The 26,263-nt window shown below is 51.4% G+C and overlaps 1 protein-coding gene across 6 annotated transcripts in view; it reads left to right on the plus strand.

Annotated features, from left to right (window-relative positions):
* LOC144168766 (DNA-dependent protein kinase catalytic subunit-like) overlaps positions 1 to 26,263 on the plus strand; it is a 477,503-nt gene that overhangs the window by 213,629 nt on the left and 237,611 nt on the right. For all 6 annotated transcript variants that reach the window (XM_077697734.1, XM_077697729.1, XM_077697730.1 and 3 more), the window contains exons 41-49: positions 3,299 to 3,401; positions 3,466 to 3,599; positions 4,835 to 5,039; positions 12,840 to 13,018; positions 16,101 to 16,278; positions 17,543 to 17,608; positions 18,417 to 18,560; positions 20,118 to 20,177; positions 25,699 to 25,836. In XM_077697734.1, coding sequence (XP_077553860.1) covers positions 3,299 to 3,401; positions 3,466 to 3,599; positions 4,835 to 5,039; positions 12,840 to 13,018; positions 16,101 to 16,278; positions 17,543 to 17,608; positions 18,417 to 18,560; positions 20,118 to 20,177; positions 25,699 to 25,836 — 1,207 coding nt within the window. The remainder of the gene's footprint in view (positions 1 to 3,298; positions 3,402 to 3,465; positions 3,600 to 4,834; positions 5,040 to 12,839; positions 13,019 to 16,100; positions 16,279 to 17,542; positions 17,609 to 18,416; positions 18,561 to 20,117; positions 20,178 to 25,698; positions 25,837 to 26,263) is intronic.

Here is a 26,263-nt window from a genome sequence, read left to right on the forward strand (position 1 = left end):
CGCAAAAATCCGCACTATAAGCGGTACCGCACTATAACCAAAACACGCGCGAATTCAACCACATCGCCACCTATCTCTCAAGTCAACCTATATTTATCATCACTCAAACGCACAGCGCTTAAAAATGAAGGCACGGTCTATATTTCGTATTATTTTTAACATCAGCCGCTGCTGCAGGGCAAAAGCGCGCAGTCTCAAAACGGCGAGCGCGGCTTTAACTTCCGTTGTGTTTGTTTTGAAAGACCTGGCTGCGTTTTTAGCGTCTATGAACAGATGCCGCAAGACGTGATAAGAACGCCAGCGGGTTTTTTTTTTATTATTATTATTATTACCCCACCTTGTGTTCATGCCGAAGGCAGCTGCTTATCAGCGCAACGTACTGGAGGTGGAAATCTTCGGCTTCGCGCAGCTCGAATGTTCGGAAAGGGAAAGAGCGGTGGCTTATCTGCAACAACGTTCTAAAGCGTAAACCGAGTGGCAGATTTGGTATCGCGAAAACGTGCAGTGCACGCCAGCGCGGATACAACTGGCGTGGTGTGGGCGGCGCGGTAAGAGGCGGCAACATGGCGTCGGCACTGGCCGTGAAGCGGTGCAGGCTGTTCCAGTAAGTTCCAGCGACCGCTTCTAACCGCTCGCTGAAATGCCGCATGGGGCGCAAGCGAAGATGCTGATGCAAGAAAAGAGCTAATAATGTGGGGGAAAAGTGGAATATAAACTGCCATCCACGCTGCTTGTGAAAGCGCTCATCAAAAAATACCGCGGTGGTAAGCCTAAACATCTCTGGCGCGGCTAGCCGGCTCGGAGCGCTTCGAATCTCCCGCCATTAGGTACGCGTCTCCCCATTGGTGCAAGTCGTCAGGCTCCTCCCACTGCCACGCAAAGAAGCCACCGCGAGCGCGGAATCGTCAATACGAGCACGAAAAAAAAAAAAAAAAAACGCAACGCTGATGTGCACGATTCGTGCGCGAAAACGGGCCATGCGGTTCACGATTAATAAAATGAACTTGCCTCGCGCGGATCTCGTCTGTCGCTATCTTCCGAGGTGCAAGGTCAGTTGTGGTTATCAGTCAGGTACGCGCGAACTAAAGGGTGCCTTTTTTTTTTTTTCTTTGGGTGTCTACGTTAGAGGAGGGCAAGGGGTGCACGCTGCGTCAGATGGCTGATTTCATCCTTTCTTTTTTCTTTTGCTACCCTAAAACGATGCCTCAGCTGCGCCGGTCGATTAGCAGACCCGCCGAAAAACCGCACTATAAACGGTATTGTGCTTCGGCCAACCGCAGTTTAAGCGGTATGCTTATGCATTGAGTTCTATGGGAGGCAAACCGGTGGTCGCAAAAACCCGCGTTATATCCGGTCCCGCACTATAAGCGGTTACGTTATAAATGGTCTACACTGTATGACCGAAAAGTGGACAAACATTGGGCCTCGTTGACACGGGCCCCGGGTGAGGGGCAAGCACGACACCTCGAGTGGCAAACCGGCTGCGGCGCGTTGTTTTTCGGGGATTGTCTACCAGCTATGTGATACCCGTTGGCTATTTCTTCACGCGATGCATATAAAAACGACAAGCTGTTTTTTATGACGATAGAAGTTCTCAAAGCTGTTGTAGACGTGGGATTTCTCGGGATGAAAGTCGTAACTAACATTTTCAAACGTCTTTCAGAAGGTGGCACTTTTGTTGATGCTGTGCCTCACCCTTTAAGGAAGGGTGACCCACTTTTCTTTTCTTTTGATCCCAATCATCCCGTTAAGAATCTGCACACCAACTTCCTTGGGTAAGAGATGATGGACGAAGATAAGCATAAACAAATTCGAGGCGGCTTCTACCTGAGGGAACTATTTGAAGTACAGTTAGAGCTGCTGATTAAGCCAGTAAGATTCCTCACTCGCACTCACGTGGAGCCAAGCAACTTGGAGAAGATGAAAGTTTCCTTTATTTGCTCTTGCTTTATTTTTCCTCAAGAAAGGATCTCAGGTTATTGCTGTAAACAAATAAAGCTCTGAAGGAAATTCTCCGTTCAAACTTTTTTTCGTGGCTTCGAACAGTGTTCCGCAATTGGGCTTGGAAATTTACGAGGCTGTTATGCAGTTTGACTTGCTAGCGTTTTTTTTTGAGGGAAATATAAATATATATGAAACTGAATCTCAAAGCTCCAATAGTCAGTGTCTTTTCCGGATATAAATACTCAATGCAATATGATATTGCATGAAAAGCCGGTGGACGCGAATGCAGTAAACACATGAACCGCTATGCCAGTTCGTAGTATTGATGTTTATAACTTCAGGCTCCTTATGAGCCATTTTCAGTCCCAGAAAGCGTTAACTTCATTGCGGACCAACTAGTCGCACTCGGCAGCAGCTTGATGAGTGCGCGCCTTGTGGGGTTAGCAACACGAGCAGCCGTGCGCCACGCAAGGGCGTCCGCGGAACTTTTTGCAGGAGGGGGTACGGTTGGATAGCACCAAAAAGGTGCTATTTGTGGTTACAAAAAGTAAAAGTACAAAGAGCGAAAATTAGAACCAGACTTGGAGGATGTACATTGGATTTTATTACCGAACAAAGAAATAAAGTTAATAAAGAAAATGCGAAAAGTTACTGTCACTTTGTAAAGAAGAGTGGCCAGTCTCGCTGCGCGAGGGTTCTTGACTCATGCCCTGATCACCAGCACACAGCACAATACATTCACATACATAGAACTGCACTCCGTTAATCTCCCTTGAATAGCAGCTGCAGACGCCTTGGGTTTTTCTGGGCAAATTGCGAGATGACATGTGTGATGAAGTCTGTTGAAGTGGTTCACGCAATATACTACTCGTCTCCCTGTCTTTCAATGGCTGGGGAGGCGACTTGTACAGGCGTACAAGCATTTTGAGGGGCTCATTTATAGGTTTTGCTTCGGGGCTTGGGTGGTGCCGACATTTCGCAATTTCGAAGAAAAGGGTGTACAAAGTGATGGGACAACACGGGAGGATGTTACACTCTCCTTACTAGCAGTAGTGGTGAAGATTTTTTGCTAGATATAGCTGCAACTAGATATAGTTGCAGCTTTGCGCATTCACACGGGAAAGGTGGTGGCGCTTGATTGCGGGGAGCTGACTGCCAGTTGTAGTGCTCTGGTGCTCCTCTTAGTAGTGGCGCAGTGTGGCAGTTACTGGTGGTGAATGCAACCTCGCTGTGTGCACTGTCAGAGCACAGCTCCCTCCTGAGGCCACTGGTGGGCTCGTGTGTGCTTCTTGCATGTGGGCTGTCTTTGGGCAGCTGTTTGGCCCCCGCAGTGTGTTGTGCTGTGCCCGTGCAGGGAGGTGCTGGAGGAGCTGGTGCTGCAGCACTTCCCCCCGGAGGTGTCCCAGCTGGCCCCGGGGGACCCCCAGCTGCTGTGCTACGCACAGGCCATGCGCCGGGTGAGGCGGGCAGGGTGGGGCCCTGGCCCGCCCGAGACGGTCCACTGACCGGGCCCTGTTGCAGCTGCTGGCCGGCCTGGAGGGCTCGGGGGGCAGCCCGCTGCTGCTGGACCTGGTGCTGCGCGTGCTGTGCCGCGGCCAGGGCCCCCACTTCCTGGAGCCCGAGCTGCAGCGCGCCCTGCGACGCACCATGCCCAGGCACGCCACCACTCATCTGGGCTCGGCCGCTCGGCCCCGCTCTTCTCGGCTTCGGTTACGGGCACAAATTGGGGCCCCTAACTGGCCAAGGGGCCAGGGGGCTTCCCAGCCACATTTTCAAAAGTGTCACACTTGAGCCTGCTGTGGGGGTCGGGGCTTTAAATAGGCTGCATTGCCTGGGGAGTGAGCTGGGGCGCAGGAACCGAAGCCGCCATACCTCGCGCGATGGCGCGAGGATGCCGCTGACTGTTCCAGCGGCTCACCGGGAGGAGGTGCCAATGCCAGAGGCAGGCAGGCTTGGCCACGAGACCTGGGCAAGAGCACGGTCTTTGGAGTGGGAACCAGTGTTTAAGACGCTGCACAAGGGAAGGAGACAGACACGGATGGCACTGTCTGTCTCCTTCCCTTGTGCAGCGTCTTAAGCACTGGTTACCACTCCAAAGACTGTGAACCAACTGGCCCAGCTTTCTGCCTTAGTCAAGAGCGTGTGCCTCCATGAGCTCGTCCAAGGCCACTGACATGGTGCACCCCTGAGGGGAGATTGCTTCGCCTGGTGGTCGACGAACGTGGCGTTCCTTTCGTGACCTGCAGCTGGACACCTGTGTGTGGGAGAAGGGTATCCTGGGGGAGGGGGCAGGAGACTCCTTGCCGCTGGAGGCAGCAGCCCCACCAGCAGCAATGCAGAAGGGGCGGCTTTTTACTCTCACCAAGGCCAAGGACAATAAGTGTCAGGTGTAGGATTTCACTTCGGCAAGCACTGCTTTCTCTGCTGGGCGCCATACATCGGGAGCCGCCTTCCACAGCCAAGCGGCAGCAGTGGCGATTGTTATCATAGATCGATGGGACCTGCTTTCTCCCCTAGCAACCGCAGTGATGGGCGTCGAACTGTAGAGGCAGTAGGGCAAACACAACTTGCATGTAAGTGTGTAAGTATATGGGTTCACCGCACCAACCTGGGGGAAAGAACAGTGATTGTTATGTAATTCGGCAGTCTGCAGAAACGCTTTTGAAGGTCAACGAAGATAAATGCTGGCACATTTTTGTATCGCAGGTTATGCTTTGTTTGCTTCTTTGTTTCACCGGATGCCACTTGGTTTCAGTGTAGTCAAGCTTCATGTAACGGGATTTTTGATGGAGGTGCTGTGAAGTTTGTTCGTGTGGCGATATGCGTCACAACAAGCCAGGAGGGCCGTGGGGAGCCTCTGGGTGTGCAGCCACAACCCGCTCCCTCTCAGGTGCTCCGAGGCCAAGCAGCAGGAGCTCCTGCGCACCGTGTACCAGTGTGCGGCCAACCGGGCCCTTTCCACGTCGTCACGGCTCGGCATCACCTCCAGGCTGCTCCCTCAGCTGGTGCAGCATGCCTCCAAGCCCGCAGTGCGGCAGTTCTTCGTCGGCAACATTGCGGCCATCATGGACACCGTGGCGTCAAAGATGCGTGCGGTATGGGACCCTCCTTCGAGAGGGAAATGGAAGCTCCCAGAAGCTCAAAACATGCATGTTCCCAATAGCCGAAGTAGCATTTCTTGACTGACGCTGCCCGGGGAGAGCCGCCTTCAAGCCCACATGGCTCGCTGATCAACAGCACTGTTCAGGGCAGGCCTGCACTTTTACCTGCACTTAGACTGCGAGCCCCACTATGGCTCGTAGACGTACCCAGATGCACTTTGTCGGCAGCTCGGCATTGTTGTGTTGAGAAACTGTTTATCCAGTGGGCTTCTGTGCATCAAAAAGAGGGGGAGCATTTAGGGTGAAAGGGGCTTCTTAGCAGCTGTCCAAGACTGTGCCTTGCAGATCCAAGACTGGTAGACTGCCAGTCTTGGATCTGCTCCAACCAGCCATAGTCTGCTTGTGTGCCTGCTTTGGCATGTGCGACTAGAGTGGAATCTCGATGGTATGAGTCTCGCGCGACCGTGAAAAATATTCCCATCATCCGAAATTTGTGTGAACCAACACAGACCAAACAACTGAGCACACAAATAAAGTTTTCGTTTGAAATTTGTGTGAACCAACACAGACCAAACAACTCAGCACACAAATAAAGTTTTCGTTTATTTCTTTACTTACTTTCGCGTGAAGAAATCCGTGATGCTTTTCTGCTTTTTAACACGAAAGTGTTTTATGGCCGGGTACACCAACATCTGACCAGCATCATATCTGTCATGGAAATGACGTTGCCAGAAATGACGTCGGCAGTTCCAGTGACGCGGCTGCGCCCGGATTCGAGCCACGAACTCTCTCGCCACAACGGGAGGTACACAGCGCTCTGCCCACTGCGCTACGAATTCAAGCATAAGTAGGCCTACGAATGCGCCTTATATCTTTCCCACTACTTTCTTCATTCAGAGGCCGTCTAGCAGAAGTGAAGCGAAGTAGTTCATCATGAAACTAACGAGCGCCGACAGTTGGCGCCTCGATGCCAGCATCTTCGTGTACGCGGGATGCGGGTGAACGGAAGCACCCTCTGCCACCTACTGCTTTCAGTTTCGGTTTCAGTTCAGTTTCGTTTGCACGGTTTTCAAGGGGCTGTGATTTCAGTCGGATTTACACTATGTTCCGGCGCGTGCAATCCAGAGTCTAACGTTGATGCGTCTAACGATGCCATACCGACGTAATATAAATAGCGATGTGCAAGTTCATACGGATGCACAATAAATGCTCCTGTGAAGGCACATCTCACTTTTGTGGTTTACCGATTCCTATGAACGAGGGATCGATAACATTTTTTTAGCCTCCATGCTGCCAAGCAGTCCTTTCCGGACTTTCGTTTCCCCACTCCCGGTGCCCAAGTGCCCAAGCTCACTACACGCCGCAACAGTCAAAGCGCGAACCACATGGCGCGTTTTTGCATGCGATTCGTGTGCGTCTGCGTCGGCATTGTGCGTGTGATCTTTTCACGCCTGCGTCAATGATTTCGCACCCGCGGCAGCTTCTGCCTCGGTCAGAAAATAACACACAATGCACGCGGCAGTGGGAGAAGCCTGACGACTTGCGCCAACCTTCTATTTCCTTTATGCTTGTGCCATTGGGGAGGCACACGCCTCATGGCAGCAGTTTTGAAGCGCTTGAGACAGTGAGCTGGCTCCGTCGGAGATGTTTAGGCTTACCCATGTTTTAGCCTAAACATCTCCGTTTAGGCTTAGAGATGTTTAAGCCTACCCATGGCCGGGAAAACCTGCGTTATATCCAGCCCCCCACTATAAGAAGTTACGTTATAAATGGTTACAGGGTATAACGGAGTCGTAAAAAACAGCGCTTTATTGTTATAATTTTGTAATTGCGTTGCATAAAATTTGCAAATACAACAACTAAAGTAGTTCTTCCTTAACTCTTTGCTTATGGCGCCATAGGCCATTGGACATGGTGTTCGATGATTTCAGACGTCCCGCGAAAGCTAAAAACGGCAACTTGTGGACAAGTAACGCAAGTATTTTTTGGCAACTCCTTCTTGATTTTATAATGTCTTGTTGAGATTTCACGTGCAGAGATGGCGCCGAGAGTGAAATTTGAATTGCGATAGCGGCGAATTGTGTGAAAATGGTGACTGCTTCGCAGCGCGCTCTGCAAAAGTGGAAAGCTGTGGCAGAGACTTGGGCAGTGGCTGCTGTTGTTTTTGTTACCCAGGCAGCAGTTATGACTCCACCAACGATGTGGATTTGTTAGATTTTAGTTCTGATAAAGACGCTCCCATTCAAATGCCTCAGACTTTGACAGGTGCTGCCAGGTAGGTTTGTTTTTGACTTCGCACTGTATTTGTAACCAAAACCAAAATGTGCTTCCTATCTGACTGCGGTTTTACTTTGATGCGTGTTCGGCGGAGATATTTTCCTATTGTATCACGTCGTATCGCGTTATTATCTTCAAGATAGCCTGGCTGGCCTGGCTTTCGTGTGAGATCAGCTCTGTGGAGCGATGCGCAACGCTTTTCAAGAGTGCTGGATGTATTTTTCTTGTTTTTTACCACTGAAGGGATAAGGATTTTGTGTGAGAACACAAAAAACTATGCTTGGATGCATATTTTAGACAGACCAACTCACCCTCGAGTGGCTTCGCGGATTGGCACAGCCATCTGTTCCGCTACATTGACTAGCCCGCAAAAATGTAAAACTTTATGTACAGCGTTGATTTATATATTGAATCATAGCTAAGGAATGTGAGAACAATTTGTGTATCTCAGAATTCGTATAATAATTTTTAGGCTCAGTACAATCGCCTAGATGCATTGTGTGCATACTTTTTTGTGCATTTTTTTCTGGCTATTTGACCAATAAACTGTAAATAATTGCACCTTTCACTAAACTGATGTTATGTGTTTGGAGGAGCAATATCTCAGCTACAATTTCATGATTATCGAGGCTAGGTGTGGGCAGTAGCTCAAGAGGGAGAAAAAAGTTTTGTGGAGGCACTCAAAATCAGCCGTTTCTCTGCTGTAATGAAAGAGTTAAAGGGAAAAAAAACTATGGCACCACTGCAAGTACATATGCATAATCACACCTTTAAAACTTGAATATCGCCTAATCACATTGCATGAAGAGCTTGCGTACTTTCATGTCGCTACTGTAGTTGTGGCCGCTGCAAATGGCACATGGTATCTTTGTTCTCTCTGCCCTTATACAGTGGAATCTCGGTCATACGAATCTCAAGGGGCGGCAAAAATATTCGTATCACCCGAAAATTCGTATCATCAGAAAACGAGAAAAAATGGAATGGTGCCGCGCATGTGACAGGCGGCGGCAACATGGCGTCGGCTGTTGCCGTGAAGAGGTGCAAGTAGCTTCAGGGACCGCTTGTAACCTTTTGTTAAAACGCAGCTCAAGGTGTAAACTAAATTGCTCATGTGGGGCAGAGCTCATAAAGTGGGAGAAAACTGCGCTATAAAATATCATCCACGCCAAATATGCGCCGTGGAGGTGGCCCAGCCAGCTGCTGCGAGCGCTTCGAAATTTCCGCCATGAGGCACACGTCTCCCCATTGGCGCAAGCATCGCAAGTCATGAGGCTCCTCCTACTGCCTTTCGCGCAACGTTGGCAGCAACCAAGGCTGAGCACGACCGGGCTAGGGCAGCAACGCGCGCTGTGTCGATACCAACGTGCGCACGCGGCCGTTCTAGCCCTGCCGTGGGCAGAGGTACCACCCCAGCAGAGGCTGGCGCTGGGGTGCCGGCCCGAATCGTCAACGCAGGAGTCAAAAGAACGCGTGCTCACCTTCGACGCGATGTGCGCACGCGAACCGCATGCGATTCGTGGACGTCGGCGTTGCGTGCGCATTATTTTCACGCTCGCGTTGACGATTTCGCCCCCGCGACAGATGCTACCTCGTTCGGAAAATGACGCCCGACGCGCGCGGCAGTGGGAGGAGCCTGCCGACTTGCGCCAATGGCGAGGTGCGCTCTTCATGGCGGCAGCAGCGGCAGTTTGAAAACGCTCCGGACAGCCCGGTGGCTTCGCCGGAGATGTTTAGGCCTAACACCCCAGCAGATATTGAATGGGCGTTTTCACCACCGGCGCGGATGATGTTTTATAGTACTGTTTTCACCTACATTATAAGCTCCTTTACCGCTCAAGCAACTTCGTGCGTGCCTTAAGTGATATTTTAGAGCGCTTAGAAGCGGTCGCTCGAGCTCCCGACACCACTTCGCAGCCGAAGCCACCGCCATGTTGCCGCCGCCGGCCGCGGCGCGTGCAGGTGGTTATGCGGCAGGGTCAGCGCGCTTGTGGCGCGCGCAGCGCATTTTCGCGAGCAGAAAACGCTCCATGCGGTTCATGCTCCATGCTTTTGTGCCCGCACGCAACCAAGGCCGCACGGCCACACCAACACTCCCGCCTCCCAGAGTCCACGCCGCAGTCGTCTGCTTGGACTCCCGTGTTCGTATCACCCGCACCAGGTGATAAATGCGTACGGATCATCCGAATTTTTTTACATTGCATACAATGCATTTTCGCCAGGGAATTTAAAAAATTCGTATCACAACGAAGTTCGTATCAACTGAATTCGTATCACCGAGATTCCACTGTAAATTAAATGCTGCTTTATCGGCTGGATAAATGACGAAAAGTGTGTCTATTTCAGCCCGTCGATGCAATGCAAACGTAAACAGAAGTCTGATAAATTCACGTCAGTGTCTCTCTTAAAGGGACCCTGCAACACTCTTTGAGCAGTGCAAGTGAACCTGCGCGACGTTTACATTACACTGCCAGGAATACCTGAGCCAAATATTACACGTGCACGTGAAGCGGTGAGTGCGCAAATCGCTGTGAAAGACGTGGAAAAACCAAATGCGCTATATTTATGACTTAAATGATGTCATTGTGGCCATGGCTTGTCCTATTGGCTTTCACTGGTCAACTTCACGGCTTATTTCTCGCGTTTCCTGTGAGAATCCGCCATCGTCGGCGCTGTGTATCAACCTCTTCTATGCCTGAACTGGTACGCTCAGTTTTGGCGTTTATTTTGTGTTTTGAGTGTGGGAAGAGTTTGATTGCCGAAATCAATACTCCCCTTTCAACCAGACCACTCGACAACGAACATTTATTGCTTCAAAAAAGCCCTACCAGCCTGAGTGCACACTTCTGAGCAGGCAGCCACGCCTGCTTTTTTGTTGCACCAGATCGGAAAAAGACCCCTCCCCGTAGCAGAGAAAAGGAGGAAACTCTCTGGCCTGTGATATATCGAAGGCCGCCGAAGAGGACACCACGGGCCGCCCACCTCTTTGGGAGAGAGTGAGCAGGTTTCATTGCCTTGTTCATGGTCAAGTTGAGATGGAACGATTGTGTGCGATTTCTCATCGCGCGTGGTTTTGGTGACGGTGAACGGATTTTCATAATTCTTGCGGGACGAGATTGCGGGGACAATGTACATTCCGAGTAGTCGATGGGAAGTGCTGCAGGGTTCCTTTTACAGTACGCACCTATCTTTTAATACGGCACCTTCATCTTTAATCTGCTACTTAGACGACAGTTGCCAATCATAGCATCGGTGCCCTTTGGCCTTGTGCCAAGAAAAGCTGTTGGCACCATGCAGGGCTCAGCTGCGCACCCAAGCAGGCCCGTGCCTGTTGTGCCAGCAAGGCTTTTCCCTTTGCCATCATCGCCTGGGAGAAATTCCCTCCGGGTCAGTTTGGTTCAAGTCGAGAGGCTTTGTTGTATTGGGAAACAGCAGCAGCCACTTTGTTGTATGGAAATTGAATACAGTACAGGATTTGCAATGGGCCTTGGGTTACTTAAGTTTTGCAAGTCTATCATATTGGGGATTTCATTATTTTAAGTTTGTTATATTGAAGTTTTACGTTACTAGCAGGGGCAATAAAAAGTGTTGTCAGGCAGAGCTAGTAGTACTCACCAGCACTCACTGTGCGCAGTCGCAAAATAAATGTAGAGGAAAACTTCATTTCCACTCTATGAGCAGCACATGAAGTGGAATCTCGGATGATACGATTCTGGGTAGTATGAATTTCGGGATGATATGAATTTCTGAGAAGTGCTGACGAAATTGCATTGTTTGCAATGGGCAAAATTTCAACTGTTACGAACAGACCTGTGCAGCCCGGCGGAGGATACGAATGAGCTGGTGAGGCGCCCGACTGCCGAGTGAGCAAGCAACAGCAACGTACGGGCTCTGTTTCCCCTCTTTGTCACTCTTTCTCCTGGAACGGCCAGGATGTCGTTTTCTGCTCACGAAAATGCGCCGTGCCCGCCACAGGCGCGCTGACGCCGCCGCAGAACCACTCGCACGCTGCGCGCAGCTTGGCCGGCGGCAGCAACATGGCACAAAGTGACCACTTCTAACCGCTCTTTAAAATGCCACTCAAGGCACACACGAAGTTGCTTGTGCGAAGAAGGAGCTGGCAATGTGGGTGGGAAGCGGTACTAGAAATCATCATTTGTGCCCATTGTGAAAGCGCCCATGAAATGTCTGCCGGGTTGGAAGCCTAAACATCTCTGGTGGAGCCAGGTGGCTCCGCCATAGCGCTTCGAAACTGCCGCCATGGGACGCGTGCCTCCCGATTAGCACAAGCAGGGAGGAAATAAAAGGTTGGCGCAAGTCATCAGGCTTCTCCCAGTGCCGCGCGCGTCGCATGTCATTTTCGGACCGGGGCAGAAGCTGCCGCAGGTGCAGAATTGTTGATGCAGGCGTAAAAACATTGCACGCGCAACGCCGATGTGCACGCATGGCGTGCAAAAACACACCATGCGGTTCCCTGCTTGACTGTTGCGGCGTGCAGGGAGCATGGGCAACGGGAGTCAGGAGATGAGTGCCAAGTTTTACGTGCTCCAAAAAGGATTGCTGGGCGGCATGGAGGGGAAAAAAAAAACAAAAAGAAAAACCAGAAAAACATGGATTTCTTCATGCTAAAGTAAGAAAAGAAATAAATGAAAACTTTTTTTGTAGGGCTCAATTTTTTGGTCTGTGTTGGTTCATACAAATTTCAGATGACACGAATATTTTTGTGGTCCTGCGAGATTTGTGTCATTGAGATTCTGCTGTGCATGCATGTGTGTAAGCACATTCGCTTTTTTCCCCCGAAACCCCCTTTCCCCTGTTAGGTCGAAGAGCCATCCCTACTATAAACAGACTCTTCATTCATTCACTTTGGAATTGCCAAAACTCGGTGAGTAAATTGACCGAGTGAATAACTCAGAAAATGCAAGTTCTGTATTTGTTTTTGTGGTAGGCTTAGCCTGGTGCATTCCGCATCCGCCCCCCAGGTGCTGAGTATACACTGGCCACTGCAGGCGTCTTGAGTGGATCGAACTGGTGGATTAGCATCCTCGTTTGCGACACACTTGTGCATCAGCATATCTGGCCATATGTGTCTCAAAATCTGCACGCGCGATTCAGTGGTGCAAGCGACCCCATGGCAGAGGCTGTCAACTTGTGGCCACTGGTTAGCCTTGGCCTAATGCCGCTGGACCCATTCGAGCAGAAACGTGGCTCTACGCTTTCTGTTGCAACATGATCCAGCTCTGATTCATGCCTGAATGTGGCCAACTTTCACCATCCGTGTCAGGAGCCAGAGCTCAGCTGTAATGTGTGGTGCACACCCAATGAACTGCCCGTGGCTCAGTCACCCGTGCCTCGTGCAGCAGAACTGCTGCTGGCTGGAAAAGCCCCTTGAAAGACTTTGTGACGCTGTGCCTGCAAGATGTCGGGAGGGCAGGGCTGGTTGGCGGCAGCCCCTTGCTGCTGGAGCGACCTCCTGGCCCAGCCTAGCCTTGGCCCAGCCGACCCTGGCGCGTGATGCAGGGCGGCTCGGAAGGGGAGCTGGCCAGCAAGATCCTGGCGCTGTCCTGCCTCGAGCTGCTCTACTCCTGCTCGGCCAGGGAGGACGTGTCGGGCCGGCAGTCGGCCCTGAACAGCGCCTTCTGCCGCGCGCGGGGGCTGGCCAGCCCTGTCGGCAACGAGCTCACCCGGGAGGCCACCAGGTGGGGCTGGCTGGCTCAGCCTTGGTCATTGCCAAATCAGAAAACACCCACAGTGCACAGCTTGTGCAATGGACACAGCTAGAAAACTCTATGTAACAGAATAACACACGAATGGACAGTGTTTGTTACCGGCACGGAAAGCCGGTGCTTATACAGTATCACAACGGGGTAGTTTTTCTTTGCATTGACGGCAGCGTCGCGGAACCTGCCGTATCTTTGCACCAGCTCTTTCATAACTTAAAAAACGTGGCAAAAAGGTACGTTGTCGACGTGGTTTTCTCGGCCCCAAATAAATTAGAAAAATTATGCAGTACAGTTGGCTGAAGATTAGCTTCCTGGAACGCAAGGACAAAAAGTGTGTGCCCGATAAATCATTCAGAGTCATTTCTGAAATGTGCAACAGGTGTCGTGTATATGTTGCCACTTTGGTGTGGACATATATACGTGGGACAAACCAGGAAGTGCCTGAACACCAGCTTGTCGGAGCACCAGCGTTCATTAAAAGGGAATCCGCACAGTCACCTGGCAAAGCACTGCAGCTCACACGGATATGTGCCGCTCTTTAAAGAAACCACTGTGTTGTCGAGACACACAGGTAAAACAACAAGGGAAATTATTGAGGCCTTTCAAATCGGACGATCCGCCGACCGATGTACAAGTGTGCCCTCAGTAGTGCTGCATGACCGGGAATACGCTTATCTGAGTGACACCCTTGCATGACCAAGTAAACCAAAAAGATTACACATGTGCAGACCAATGTATGATTGCGTTTTTTGTTTCTTTTTGTTTCAACCGCCACATGGGAGGCTGATCTATGTATACAGTTAAACCTCGATGTAACGAACTTCAATGCAACGAAACCCTCCATGTAACGAACCACGGAATTTTTTGTAACTTTAAGTGTATGCACACCATGTATTTTCACCCTCTGTGTAACGAAGTCCCGTTTGCCGAAATTTCAATGTAACGAAGTTTCATGGAGAACTAGGCACCGAATTTAAGTTGTAGAGGTATATTTTGGGAGACGCAAGCGCCAAAATGGGGTCTCAATAAAACGCGAACGGCAACACAGGCCGCCCAATGCTGCGGATGCAGCGAGCCACGGGTCTGTGAGCGAGCCCCTTGTTTACAAACTGCGTGGCGTGCATACACGGCTGGCGCACTGTTTCTGTCGGAGCTTAATCGTCTAGCGGGCATTAGCGTGAACCGCATGAGCGTTTTCTCCCCACAAAAACTCAAAACGCGCCCCACAAGCCACAGGCGCGCTGACGCAGCCGCGGAGACCACCCGCACTATGTGGGTAGCTCCAGCGACCGCTTCCAACCGCTCGCTGAAACGCAACTCAAGGGGCAAATGAGAGGGGCACGTGAGAAAAAAAAAAGCGCATAACGTTGGCGAAATTTTCACAGTAAAACGTCATGCACGCCGCTTACGAAAGCGCCTACATCTTCCGCGGTGGTAAGCCTAATTGCCCCTTGCAGGGCCGCCGCATGCCGCCGTTTTGCCCTTTGTTCGAGTTCGCTCATGCTTGTTGGGTTTCATCGTTACAGCAAGCATTTGTGAATCTTTATGAGCCTTGTGCGCGCGTTTTTTTCACACCCGCGTCCGCGATTGCGCGCCGGCGGCGGCTTTTGCGCCAGGAAGTGTCTCGCGCTGCACGCGGCAGTGGGTGGAGCCTGACCAGTTTCGCCAATGGGGAGGCGCGCACCCTATAGTGGGAGCTTCGAAGCGCTCGGGCATGCCGAGGATATTTGATTGGCGCTTTCGTAAGCGGCGCGTATGACGCTTTATAGTGAAAATTTCGCCAATGTTATCCGCTTTTTTGTTTTCTCGCATGCCCCTCTCGTTTGCCCCTCGAGTTGCGTTTCAGCGAGCGGGCGCGGTCGCTGAAGCTACTCAGATCGCGCGGGTTGTCTCCGCGGCTGCGTCAGCGCACCTGTGGCTTGCGGGGCGCGCTTTTGCGGGAAGAAAACGCTCCATGCGGTTCACTCTGATGCCCGCGTAGATGGTTAAGCTCCGATAGAAACAGAAAGACTGCGCCATCCGTGTATGCGCGGCACGTTTTCTTTTGCAGGAAATGCTTCACGGGATGAACACTTCATTAAAACCGCGAATTTCAATGTAACGAAGTAAATTACGAATTTCACCGACTTCGTTACATCGAGGTTTAACTGTATTTCTAATGTTTTCTTTAAAAAAAAAAAAAATCAGTTGTGAGTGCAGTGCTGTCCTGTCTACATCTCGTTCCTTTTTTGTGCTGTAATTTTTCCGTGCTGATTTTCAATCATGAACGTTCACCAGCTTGCCCAAATCACAGTCCTCCTGTTTCAATGTTTGTTAGAGCATGATCTATTAAGGTTTCCGAGCAACTTGTACTTTGTGTTGGCATATTACGAAAATTATAGGATTCCAACAAGTAGGTGTAATCTGTATTGAATGAGTTCATAGTGTCGATATTTACGTTACCAACAATGACTGCAGGTCTTTTATATTCACTAGTGGTGCACAAAAAAATATTTTCAGGTCTCCCAAGAAAAACGTCAAGACGGGAATTTGGAGGCCGATAGACCACGCCAAGAATGATAGCATGTTCCATCAAGATAAAAAGTGTTTCGATCTCTGGTACAGGGCATCTAATTTTTGTTAGCACCGAGCTTGGGGCAGAATGGCTTTGAAGATGAAGAGCAACGCCTCCAGCACGGGAGTGTGAATCATGCGGGTTAGAGATCGTCGTGTAATCAGGAAGCGATGTTTTTTCGTGTTTTTTCAGCCACGTTTCTGGCATAGCTAAAGCGGTGAACTGATGATTCTGTTCAGCATTAAAGGCAGACAGGTCATTTAGGTTTCTTCTTAAGCTGCGGATGTTAGTGTGAAAGAGAGATATGTCTTCTTCGGTGCATCTTGGGTTGAACATCGTCATTGCGACCGTTAAGTGTACTGCTTTCGATTTCTCGGTTTTGCGCATCAGAATCTTGCTCTTGCCATCAGTCTATTGATTTGAACAAGGGCAACCACGCAAGCTGAGGAGCATTTGAGAACTGGGCCATAAGGATGTGCCATATGTGTGGTTTCCCCCTCCCAGGCACGCGAACCTGCTGAAGAAGGAGAGGGGCGAGCTGGGGGCAGGCAGCGAGGCTGGCGCGGCCCTGTGGCGGCGGCTTCGCTGCACAGCGTACAATGCCATAGCAGCCATCATCTCGTGCACCCAGGTCGAGGAGCAGTTCTACGATGTCTTCCTCTTCCAGGAGAAGCCCGAGAAGGTGAGGGGCGGTTGACTGCGGCTCTCAGTGACAATCCAGCTTGCCCAGAGGTGTCTAAACTGACACGGTGTCTGTCAGTGGTTTTACTACACCAACATTGCTGCATTGGCCAGTAAACTCTGTCCTCTATTCGACTGATGGCTGTTCTCATGCGGCCAACAGCACTGGATGTCGTAACAGTTGCTTAGAGTGCAGTGCTTCCCTTTTGCGACTGCATTGTGCCTCAATTGTCTACGGTTTGCTTCCAAATATGCGTGCCACAAAGTGAGCCCTAGCTGCTTTTTGAGACGGCAGTAGTGGCCATGTTATTGCCATGGAGCCCTCACCAATTCTGCCACCCCTCGTGGTGGGAGAATGTAGGCAAGCGTAGGCAAATGCAGCACGAGAGCGTCAGTGGGTGCCAAAGTGGTGGCGCTGGGAGGGGGCTGCCCTCCTCCTCCTCCTCTCGTGGCCTCGTAAGTGGCGCTGCGCAGTCAGGACCCACGTTTGCCGAGGGGTGCGAGGTGCTTCGCAGGTTGTGGCACATTCCGGCGGCGGCTTGTATTTTCGGTGCATGGTGTAACAGTATCCAGTCGTTACGTCCGGTATCGCCACACTGAGCATTGTAATAAGCGGTTTGTGTTACCATAGAACGTATGCAAAAGTGGACAGTGCCATAGCTGTTCATCGTTATATCCGGTATATGGTTATAAATTCTATCCTTACAAGTGGACTCAACTGTACAGTAATAGCTCTCTGCGTTTGTTTGCGATGTTACAAACGTGCAGTTTTGAGCGTTGTTACCCAGTATTGAAAAAATTTGCATTTTTCTTCCATAAAAGTTTCGTTGAAGTCCATAGAAAGTTTGTTGACGAGGGAATCTTCTGTGGGCAGTTGACGGGGAAGGGGAAATCTTTGGTTGAAGCGAGCGCATTTCAGCAGAGTTTGGCTTGAAGCACAGCTGCATCAGGGAAGTGGGGAAGCCACAAGGCTGTTCCCTGTTTCTCTTCAGATTGCACTTTAATGTGCATGTGGTTTTCACACCTGTCTTCCGAGGGAATTTAAAAGGTGTGCCTAGACTCGAGTCGTCGGAGCACAACCGACGAAAAGGAGCGGCTGTCAGCCGTTTGTTTCCCTACCACTTCCTCATAGGAGAGCCCGCACAGCTTTCTTCTTCGCGCTGTCGAGAAAAACAGTGTGCGCTGGTTGAAAAAAGATTGCTTTCAGGCCCTTTTTAGTGCTTTTGTTCTGCGTTGTGCATGCTGAGCTCAGTCGTGTCTTGCAGGGCGAGTTCATCTGGAACAACATCACTGATGAGGAGAACGTGTACAGATTTCCCCTAGAGATGGAGGTGAGTTTGGGCCACCTGCTTGCATGCCTGTTCCTGTGTGAGGGGATGCACAAGAGGTGTGATCAGTGCTGCTGTCCTCTGCACAATGTGAAGCTGTCGTGGCGCAAAGCGGCGGGCGCTCTAGCCTTGGTGGGGCTCGATCCGCCACTAGTGCAGCAGTGTTTCGACGTCCAAATCGCCTCAGCCCTGTGTTGGCCTATGGGAGGCCAGAAGTGCTTCGGGTTCGGTCAACGTTTGTGGGATGTGGTGGTGTTCTGGGGGGCGACCCAGCTGGCAATCTGGCATGGGCCACGCCGCTAGCTCCCGGTGTGACAACCATGTGGGCCGGTGCATCCACAGCCACCTAGGGGAGTTTGCTGGTACAGGAACAGCGTCGTAGGCAGTGGTACCGACACACAGCTGTTTGTTTGGGATCTCTTGAAACATGCGAGCACAAAGCTTGGCAAGGTTCACGAATCGCACCATCTGATTGGGATCAGTGCGGGAGGCAGTGGTGGCACGCGACAAGAACAGTACCTACTTGCGATGCATGTTCCGCTGCAGCCGCGCTCTTTGCTGCGTTCCGCCGATCTAACTGTCTCTCGTCCAGCGGGTGAGCGCCCGCGGAGCAAGTGCGCGGATGGGGGTGCCATCTCTCGGGGCACTGCTGAACTAGCGGTGCTGTCTGGCAACACGACGACAGCCCTACGGCGTTCTCGGTGCGTCGCTAAGGTGGCTAGCATCGTGTCTCTTCCCAAAGCGATGCTGGGTTGTGTGCAAATGGCATTGTCCCCGTGATGCGGCGGAGCAAGCCCCGTGGACTGTGCAGGCCCCGTCCCGGAGGAGCCGGCAGGTGGTGGGGGTGGCGGAAGAGGCGCCGGGGGAAGAGGGCTCCCCCGGCCGCAGCCTGGCGTCCCTGCAGGGGAGCAGCCTGGCCCAGGAGGCGAGCCAGTACAGCCTCTCCTCCAGCATGGTGAGCGGCAGGCCTTGGTCGCTGTGCTCCATGGAGCGTACGCGGGCACCTAAGGGCTAGTACGGCAGAGCCCCGAAAGGGGCACCAACGGGTGCAAACAAGTTGGCCCACGTCAACAGATTGTGGTGCCAAGAATCCAAATACGCCGTTCTGACAGGTGGCAGGTATTTAATAAGACAGAAAATCCTGAGAAAACAGGTGATGATGCCCCGTGCACTACTTGGGTCCTACAATTTGTGATGCCCCAAAACTTGTCAGTGGTGAGAACTCACTGGAAGAATCTATAGATGTTTTCATCAAATAAACCCTTCTTAAGTGCTTGAGCATGTGGAATAAATTTACATCAAAGCTTCGCTTGAGCTCATTGTATTTAAAAAACAGTCTATAGCTGTTTGCGAGACAGGCTGCTCCCATCACGATCGAGTCACCCACCACGGTTTCAGTTTGCTTAAGAAAAGCATTGGTGCGCATTTAGTGAAGTCCACAATCTACGACGGCGAATGCCTTATATTCTTATATTATAAGTGGCAAAAGGAACAAGATGATCCATTACACTAGTTGGTGTTGACTTGAAAACATATTCCCAGTGAAAAAAGGACACGGACGAAGAAAGAAGCAGATGCCCTGTCTGGTTTTTTCTTTGGGAACATGTTTTCAAGGACCAAGATGCGCTGAGGTGGCTAAGTGACCTGCCTGAGCTTCCAATCTTGTGTTATCCATGCGTGGATGTTGCTATCGGTAAAGCAGGCCCACGCTGAGTTTGAACCTTATCGCCTGTGAAAGGTACAGTACTTACTGTGGCTTGTTAGCTGACCGATTCGACCTTGTGTTTGCTGCGAGCTGCTGTTGATGATGCATAAGGCATGCGTCACTCCGCCCTTATTATGATTGGGCCAGGGGGAGCATGGGCAACGATGGCTGCGATGATAGGAGTGTTTATTTCCCACCAGGATCATGCGAGGGAAGATAATGCGAGACAGCTGTGATTGCCGGGTGATGTGAGGTGAACGAGCCTGCTAGAACGAGCGTGCTAGCCACGACGCCCCTCTTGATATGTGAAAGGGCGCTGGTAGCTTCAGCGGAGGCTTCGCTCGCAGCCAGCTCGATGGGGCCTGCGAGGCTGCTGTGGGCAGGCACACCGGTCACATTGTCCAAGCGAGCCTCCTCGGCCAGCCATGGCTTGGAGACGTCAAAGCTACCGTTTCCAGCATGCGGGTGCCTAGGCCACACCGGTGCCTCAGTCCCACTTGGTGAAAGGGAAACGGGAGAGAGAAAGGCTAGCTTTATTTACGCATTTCTTGGCAAATAACGCACCGTTTCTCGTCGAACAAAAGCCGACAGAGTGACGAAACGTGTGCTCTTTCAGTTGAAACAAAACTTCATTCAGCCTTTCGTGTCCCTTTGGGGTCCTGGGAACCAGTGTGGCTTGGTATGTGTGATTTCCCGGCTCCTTCTCAGTGCACTTGTTTAGGCACTGTGCTGGGGGGAGTCTGCACCTTGCTTGGAGCCGGGCCAGCTGCAGCACGCTGTGCGTCATCGCTGCCTTGTTCCGTGCAGGCGTTCTGGGGCCCTGGCGAGGAGCAGGGCAAGGCGGCCGGACCCAGCGCAGAAAGCAAGGTAGCAGCCTTTGCATGCTCCCCCCCTGCATGACAGGTATTCTTCAGGCTCGGCAACATTCGCAGTGCCATGAGCAGGCGTCGCTGCTCAACATCGTACATCGACACCTGCACTCCTGATATGCAGTTAAACCTCGATGTTACGAAGTCGGCAAAATTCGTCATATACTTTGTTACATTGAAATTTCACCACATTGAAATTCGTGATTATAATGAAGTGTCCATCCCGTGAAGCGTTTCCTGCAAAAGAAAACATGGCGTGCCTACACGGCTGGCGCGCTGTTTCTGTTTCTATGGGAGCTTGATCATCTGCGCGGCCATCAGCGTGAACCGCATGGAGCGTTTTCTCCCGCAAAAATGCCACCCCACAAGCCACAGGCACGCCGGCGCAGCCGCGGAGACCACCTGCGTGATGCGGGTAGCTCCAGCGACGTCTACTGACCGCTCGCTGAAACACAACTTGAGGGGCAAATGAGAGTGGCATGCGAGCAAAAAGCGGATAATGTGGGCAAAATTTTCACTGTAAAATGTGATTCGCGCCACATACGAAAGCGCCAGTCAAATATCCTCCGCGGCGGTAAGCCTAATTGTCTGGCCAGCCGGCATCCTCGAGCGCTTCGAAGTTCCCACCATAGGTTAAGGCAGAAAGTTGGGCTAGTTGGTTATCTGACTGCATTTTACTAGCAAAATAGAGATGCGGACAAACAAGTACACAGGACACTCACTAGTCAGTTGTAGTCCCTGTTTCGCTAGTAAAATGCAGTCCCACCATAGGGTGCGCGGCTCCCCATGGCGAAACTGGTCAGGCTCCTCCCACTGCCGGGTGCAGCGCGAGTCACTTCCTGGCTGAGGCAGGCAGAAGCCGCCGCTGGAACTCAATCGCGGACGCGGGTGTGAAAAAAAACGCGCGCGCAAGGCTCATAAACATTCGCAAATGCTTGCTGGAACAATGAAACCTAACAAGCATGAGCGAACTAAAACAAAGGGAAAAGCGGCGGCATGCGGCGGTGGCGGCCCCGCCAGAGGCGATTAGGCTTACTACCGCGGAGGATACCTTTAGGTTGGCGGTTTCATAAGCGCCGCGTATGACGTTATACTGTGAAATGTTTCGCCAACGTTATCCGCGTTTTTTTCTCGCGTGCCCCTGGAGTTGCGTTTTAGCGAGCGGTTAGAAGCGGTCGCTGGAGCTACTCAAATTGCGCCGGTGGTCTCCGTGGCTGCGTCAGCGCGCCTGTGGCTTGCGGGGAGCGTTTTGCGTTTTTGCGGGAAGGAAACGCTCCATGCGGTTCACGCTGATGCCCGCGTAGATGATTAAGCTCCGACAGCAACAGTGCGCCAGCCGTGTATGCACGCCACGCAGTTTGTAGGCAAGGGGCTCGCTCACAGACTCCGTGGCTCGCTGCATCCGCGGCTTGGGTGGCTTTTTGCACCCGCGGCTTTGTCGGTAAGTCGGACCTGTTGTGGCATCCCTCATGGACGCCACGAACCTCTCTGGGGCATTTTGGATGGGGCATTTCGTGGATGTGGTGGAACCCCCTGTGTCCCACATGGGCCCTCTTGATCCAGTCCCATCTTGCTCACAAGTAGACTATAGGCACGGAGCAAGAATATATAGGAGAGGAAACGCCCATTGCGGCCTGCGCAATCGAGCGACCAGAAAATGTCACAACGATAACTACGGCGACCTACGGAGCTCCGCAGCAGCGGCGGCGAACAATTTGACAGCGGCACCTGGTTGAATGAATTAAAAGCATTGCTGTTGTTTGCAGCATTCTCAACAAGGCGTGAATCGCTATGCACTCGAGCTGCTGCGCGATGCGGGGACGGAACGCGCGTTTATCTCGGACGTAGCCCACGCGTCATCGTCCCGCATCGTTGGTGATGCTGCCACTTTTCAGTGCACTGTTGCACCACCAATAAATTGGCCGGTGCACTCAACTCACTTCCAGCGCATCGAATGCGAGAAAAGGCCGTGCGTTTACAGGATTTACATTTTTTTTTGCGTTTACAGGCTTGTATTTTGGGCTTGCTGCTCACGCAAGATTGCTTATGCATTAAAAGAAAATGCCCCGTTTATTCGCTCATACCGGCCAGTTTAAATTTGACTGAAAATTAATTGCGAAGGCGGGCTCCACAGCCAACGGAAACGCAGAAGAGCACACACACTCTCGCTTCGGCCACGGAATGTTTAAGCGGCCCGGCGAAATGCCGACGCGATGCCGCAGCCGGGTTGGACTGGACGAGCACGAACAGAACGCACGCAGGCCATAGCGATGACCGCGCACTTTCTTTGCTTGTCGCCAGATGCCGAAAATTTGACGTTCGCCAAGTGCTTGTGATGTTATCAGGCTGCCCCAGGAAGCTCAGTTTCCCCTCCTATTTTATTCTTGCTCACAAGTAGGCTGTAGGTTTGGCCGAGTTGGTAATCCATGCTGTACTTCAATTGCGCAAAGTGTCGTCTGTTCTGTCGTCTGTTCCGTCTGCTTTGTCTTGTGTTGTCTCTCTCCAGTCCTCATTCGTTTTTTGCGCCATTGAAGTACAGCTTGCTCACAAATTACAAGCATATCATCCACAAAAGCATACCTTAGTCTACCATCTCTTGCATCATGCCGCAAAGTTTCCCGCTTACGCTTTTTTGCAAAATTCGTAATCCGTACACATCGCATTTCACATTTGGATCACGCCTTCAAAGTTGGTATCTGTTCCTGCAGAACTAACTGTTTTTTGCAGTCTCATGCCACATACATTGAAGGAATGGAACAGCCTTCCTAACCCGACAGCAGCCATTGAAGACTTCAGAGAGAGAGAGAGAGAAGGCTCTTTATTGAAAAAGAAGAGAGTTTTGCCGGCGTTTGCGATCGCCTACATGCTTCTCTGCTAGGGGTCGGGGATGTAGGGAGAACAGGCCCTAGAGAGAGGTGGGCAGAAAAAAAAAACGAAAGCAAACAAAAAACACTGGCGTGGCTTGGCGGACTTGGCGGACTACTTTTTAGATTGTGTCACAGAATTTATCACAGAATTTACAATTTTGAAATTTGACCAATGTCCTCCAAATATGAAAACAAACTTTTTAGGGCCTGACGCTGCTTCGAGGGGCAAGTCCATGGTCCTAAGATGGTCTTCAAAGTTACCGGCCCTTGATCTAGGCGTTCAATATCTTCAAAAAAACGGGATCTTGGTGTCAAGTAGGCCACACATTCTAATAAAATATGTTCGACAGTTTCTATGGAGGAACAGTTATCGCAGTACGGGTTGGTTGTCAGTCCGAGGCGAAAGAGGTAACTTGGTGTCGGCCGAGTTCAGTCGTAGGCGATGATATAATGTCTCCAGCCTACGAGGGAGCTCTCTTGGAAGTTTTGATGTCAATTCAGGGTCAATCGCATGCAAAAATACTTCATTATTGGGTTCGTTGCTGCGCCATAGCCGGTTTCTTTCACTTACTGCAAAGCGATGGGCCATGGTGGAAGCGTCTGTTTTTGTAAAGTACACTTTGCGGTATTTCCGGTGTTTAAGGCCCATACGGGCCGCTTCATCAGCTTTTTGGTTTCCAATAATACCACTGTGGCCAGGTATCCATTGCCATTTTATAGTGTGTCCAGCAATGCAAGCGAGGTGGTGAAGGTAGGAGATATCGGCGGCTGCGGTATGGTGAGGGGAAGACCTGCTCCTCCTTGACAGAATTTGCAGAGCTGCCTTGGAGTCTGTAAAGATGCTCCACTGACACGGCTGGTGGCGTAGGACGTAAACAATCGCTTCTTTAAGGGCATATAGCTCAGCCGCTGTAGATGATGTTGGTCGCTCCAGACGAAATGAAAACATTTCACCCGTAAGTGGCACGTACAATCCAGATGAAGAGCTTTGCGGGGATGACGATCCGTCCGTAAATATGTGTGTTCTAGCCGAATGCATTTTATACATGTATTCTAGCACGATATGTAGTATTTCAGTATGGGACATTGTCTTCTTGGGGCCAATTCCAGGGATGCGACATTGAATCTGTAAAGGAGTAACGTTCCAAGGAGGGAAATTTCGAGGCATTATTTGTTTCGGCTGGTTTGGAATTAACAGGGGTATTCTGCCAATTGCTTGGGCGAATCCAGAGCTCGAGCAGCTTGAGGATACGCGACTTAAAAAGTGATTTCTTGAGTGAAGCCGATGCCTCAGGTGCACACGGGAGAGTCTCCTGTTTTCTAATTACGTCAAAAGGCAGGCAACGTGCCTCCGCAAGGGTTCCCACGCTCAAAGATCCCTTCGGAAGCCCAAGACAAATGCGTAAATTGTTGTTCCTTGCTGCCTCAAGACTCTTCTTGCTTGTGTCTGATATTCGTTCTAGGACTGGGAGGCTGTACCTCAGCACACCATCCCCATAACCGTTGTGAAGCATGACCATGGAATGACAATCGCTGCCCCAGCGCAATCCCGCAAAACATTTCAAAACCTGAGTGGCCGAAGAAATGCGGGCCCGTAACCGTTTAACCTCGGGTGACCAGGTCAAGTTGCGATCTATTAGAATTCCCAGAAATCTCTGAACTCGTGCATATGAGAGTGTGCAGCCGCCTAGAATCAGAGGATAACAATCCATCTTTTTTCGTGTGAAGGCCATGGCTACACTCTTATCGGGAGACAGCTTAAGGCCACGGGCTGCGAGGTAGCTAGAGATGTTATGGAGGGCTTTCTGTAGGCGCTGCTGCGTAGATCGTCGAGAACGTGAGGCACACCAGATGCAGATGTCATCTGCATATAGTGTGATCTTCACTCCACGGGGCAGGACTTTCTCGAGTGAAATAAGGGCTAGGTTGAATAGCAGTGGACTTAATACAGCACCTTGTGGCACACCTTTTTCCACAGCGTAGTAAGATGTGGGGCCGCTTGGAGTAGACATAAAAAGCTGCCGTCCATCAAGGTAGTCCGCTATCCATGCGTATATTCTGCCTCCGAGACCATGGTCTTCAAGAGCGGCAAGGATTGCTGCGTGAAAGACCGAGTCGAAGGCAGCTTTGATGTCCAGGAAAATGGCGGTTGGTGTACAGCCGGAATTGAGTGACTCTTCAATAGAAGACACTAAAGCGATAATGTTATCTATCGAAGATCTGTTTTGACGGAAGCCATTCATTTCTTCAGGGAAAGTTTTCCTGCTCTCAAGATAGTTTTTTCGAGAACGCAATAGCTAACATTGTATGACCAGAAACGTGCTGACTGTATGCAGTATTATTCTAGTTTTTTTTTTACTGTTATTCCTAACCACTCCCCTGTGTAATCTGTGCTGACCTTGAGTGCAAATGAATGAAAGCGGTCTCTGCTTGGCTGGCTCACCCGGTGCCCACTGGTACCGTCCCACAGACCCTGTGGGCGGCAGTGAAGGATCTGCTCGCCCCCTGTTCCTCTGGGCGAGAGGATTGTGGCCTCCTCTCCCAGCCACGTACCTCCTGGATGAGCGGGAGGAGGGAGGGGGCACCCGTCCCCCGTAAATTGCGTCCCGCCACCGCAGCGTGCCCTGCCCCCAAGTGCTCCCTGTATCCCAGGAGGAGGCCAGCAGCACGGTGCGGCGGCTGCGGGTGCTGGAGCTGGAGGAGGACGAGCTGAATGGGCACCCGTGCATGGCCACCCTCTGCTCGCTGCTGGGGCACATGGCCCGCACCCACCCGGGCACCCCCCACCAGGTGCGCCCACCAGCGGGCTCCGAGCCCCCTGGGTTACGGCTTGGCGGGACCAGTTGGCAAGCAGGCCGTGCCATCGTTAGGGGCTGCTTGAACACTGGCTTCTCTGCAGCTTGGCTGGCTGGGCACGTGCAAATACAGGTGGCGGCCTTCCGAGCAGGATCCTGATGTTCTGTGAATAATTGCAGCACGGGCAATCTAAGTGGCTACAGAACAGTAGGAGCGGAGGCAACTCGGCGAGCCATTTCTGTTCATCACACAACATGCAGTGGTCGGGGAACAAGTGCTTTGGATAGCAGCGCACGGGAGGAGCCTGGGCTTACCGTATTTATTCGAATATAGGTCGACCTTTTTTTTCCGGAAATGTGCTTAAAAATTGAGGGTCGACCTATAATCGTGACCGAAGAACCTCGACCTATAGTCGTGATCA

Source organism: Haemaphysalis longicornis, unplaced genomic scaffold (assembly GCF_048455015.1).
Source record: "Haemaphysalis longicornis isolate Haplotype H1 unplaced genomic scaffold, Haemaphysalis longicornis Haplotype H1 scaffold_2, whole genome shotgun sequence".
NCBI classification, from domain to species: domain Eukaryota; kingdom Metazoa; phylum Arthropoda; class Arachnida; order Ixodida; family Ixodidae; genus Haemaphysalis; species Haemaphysalis longicornis.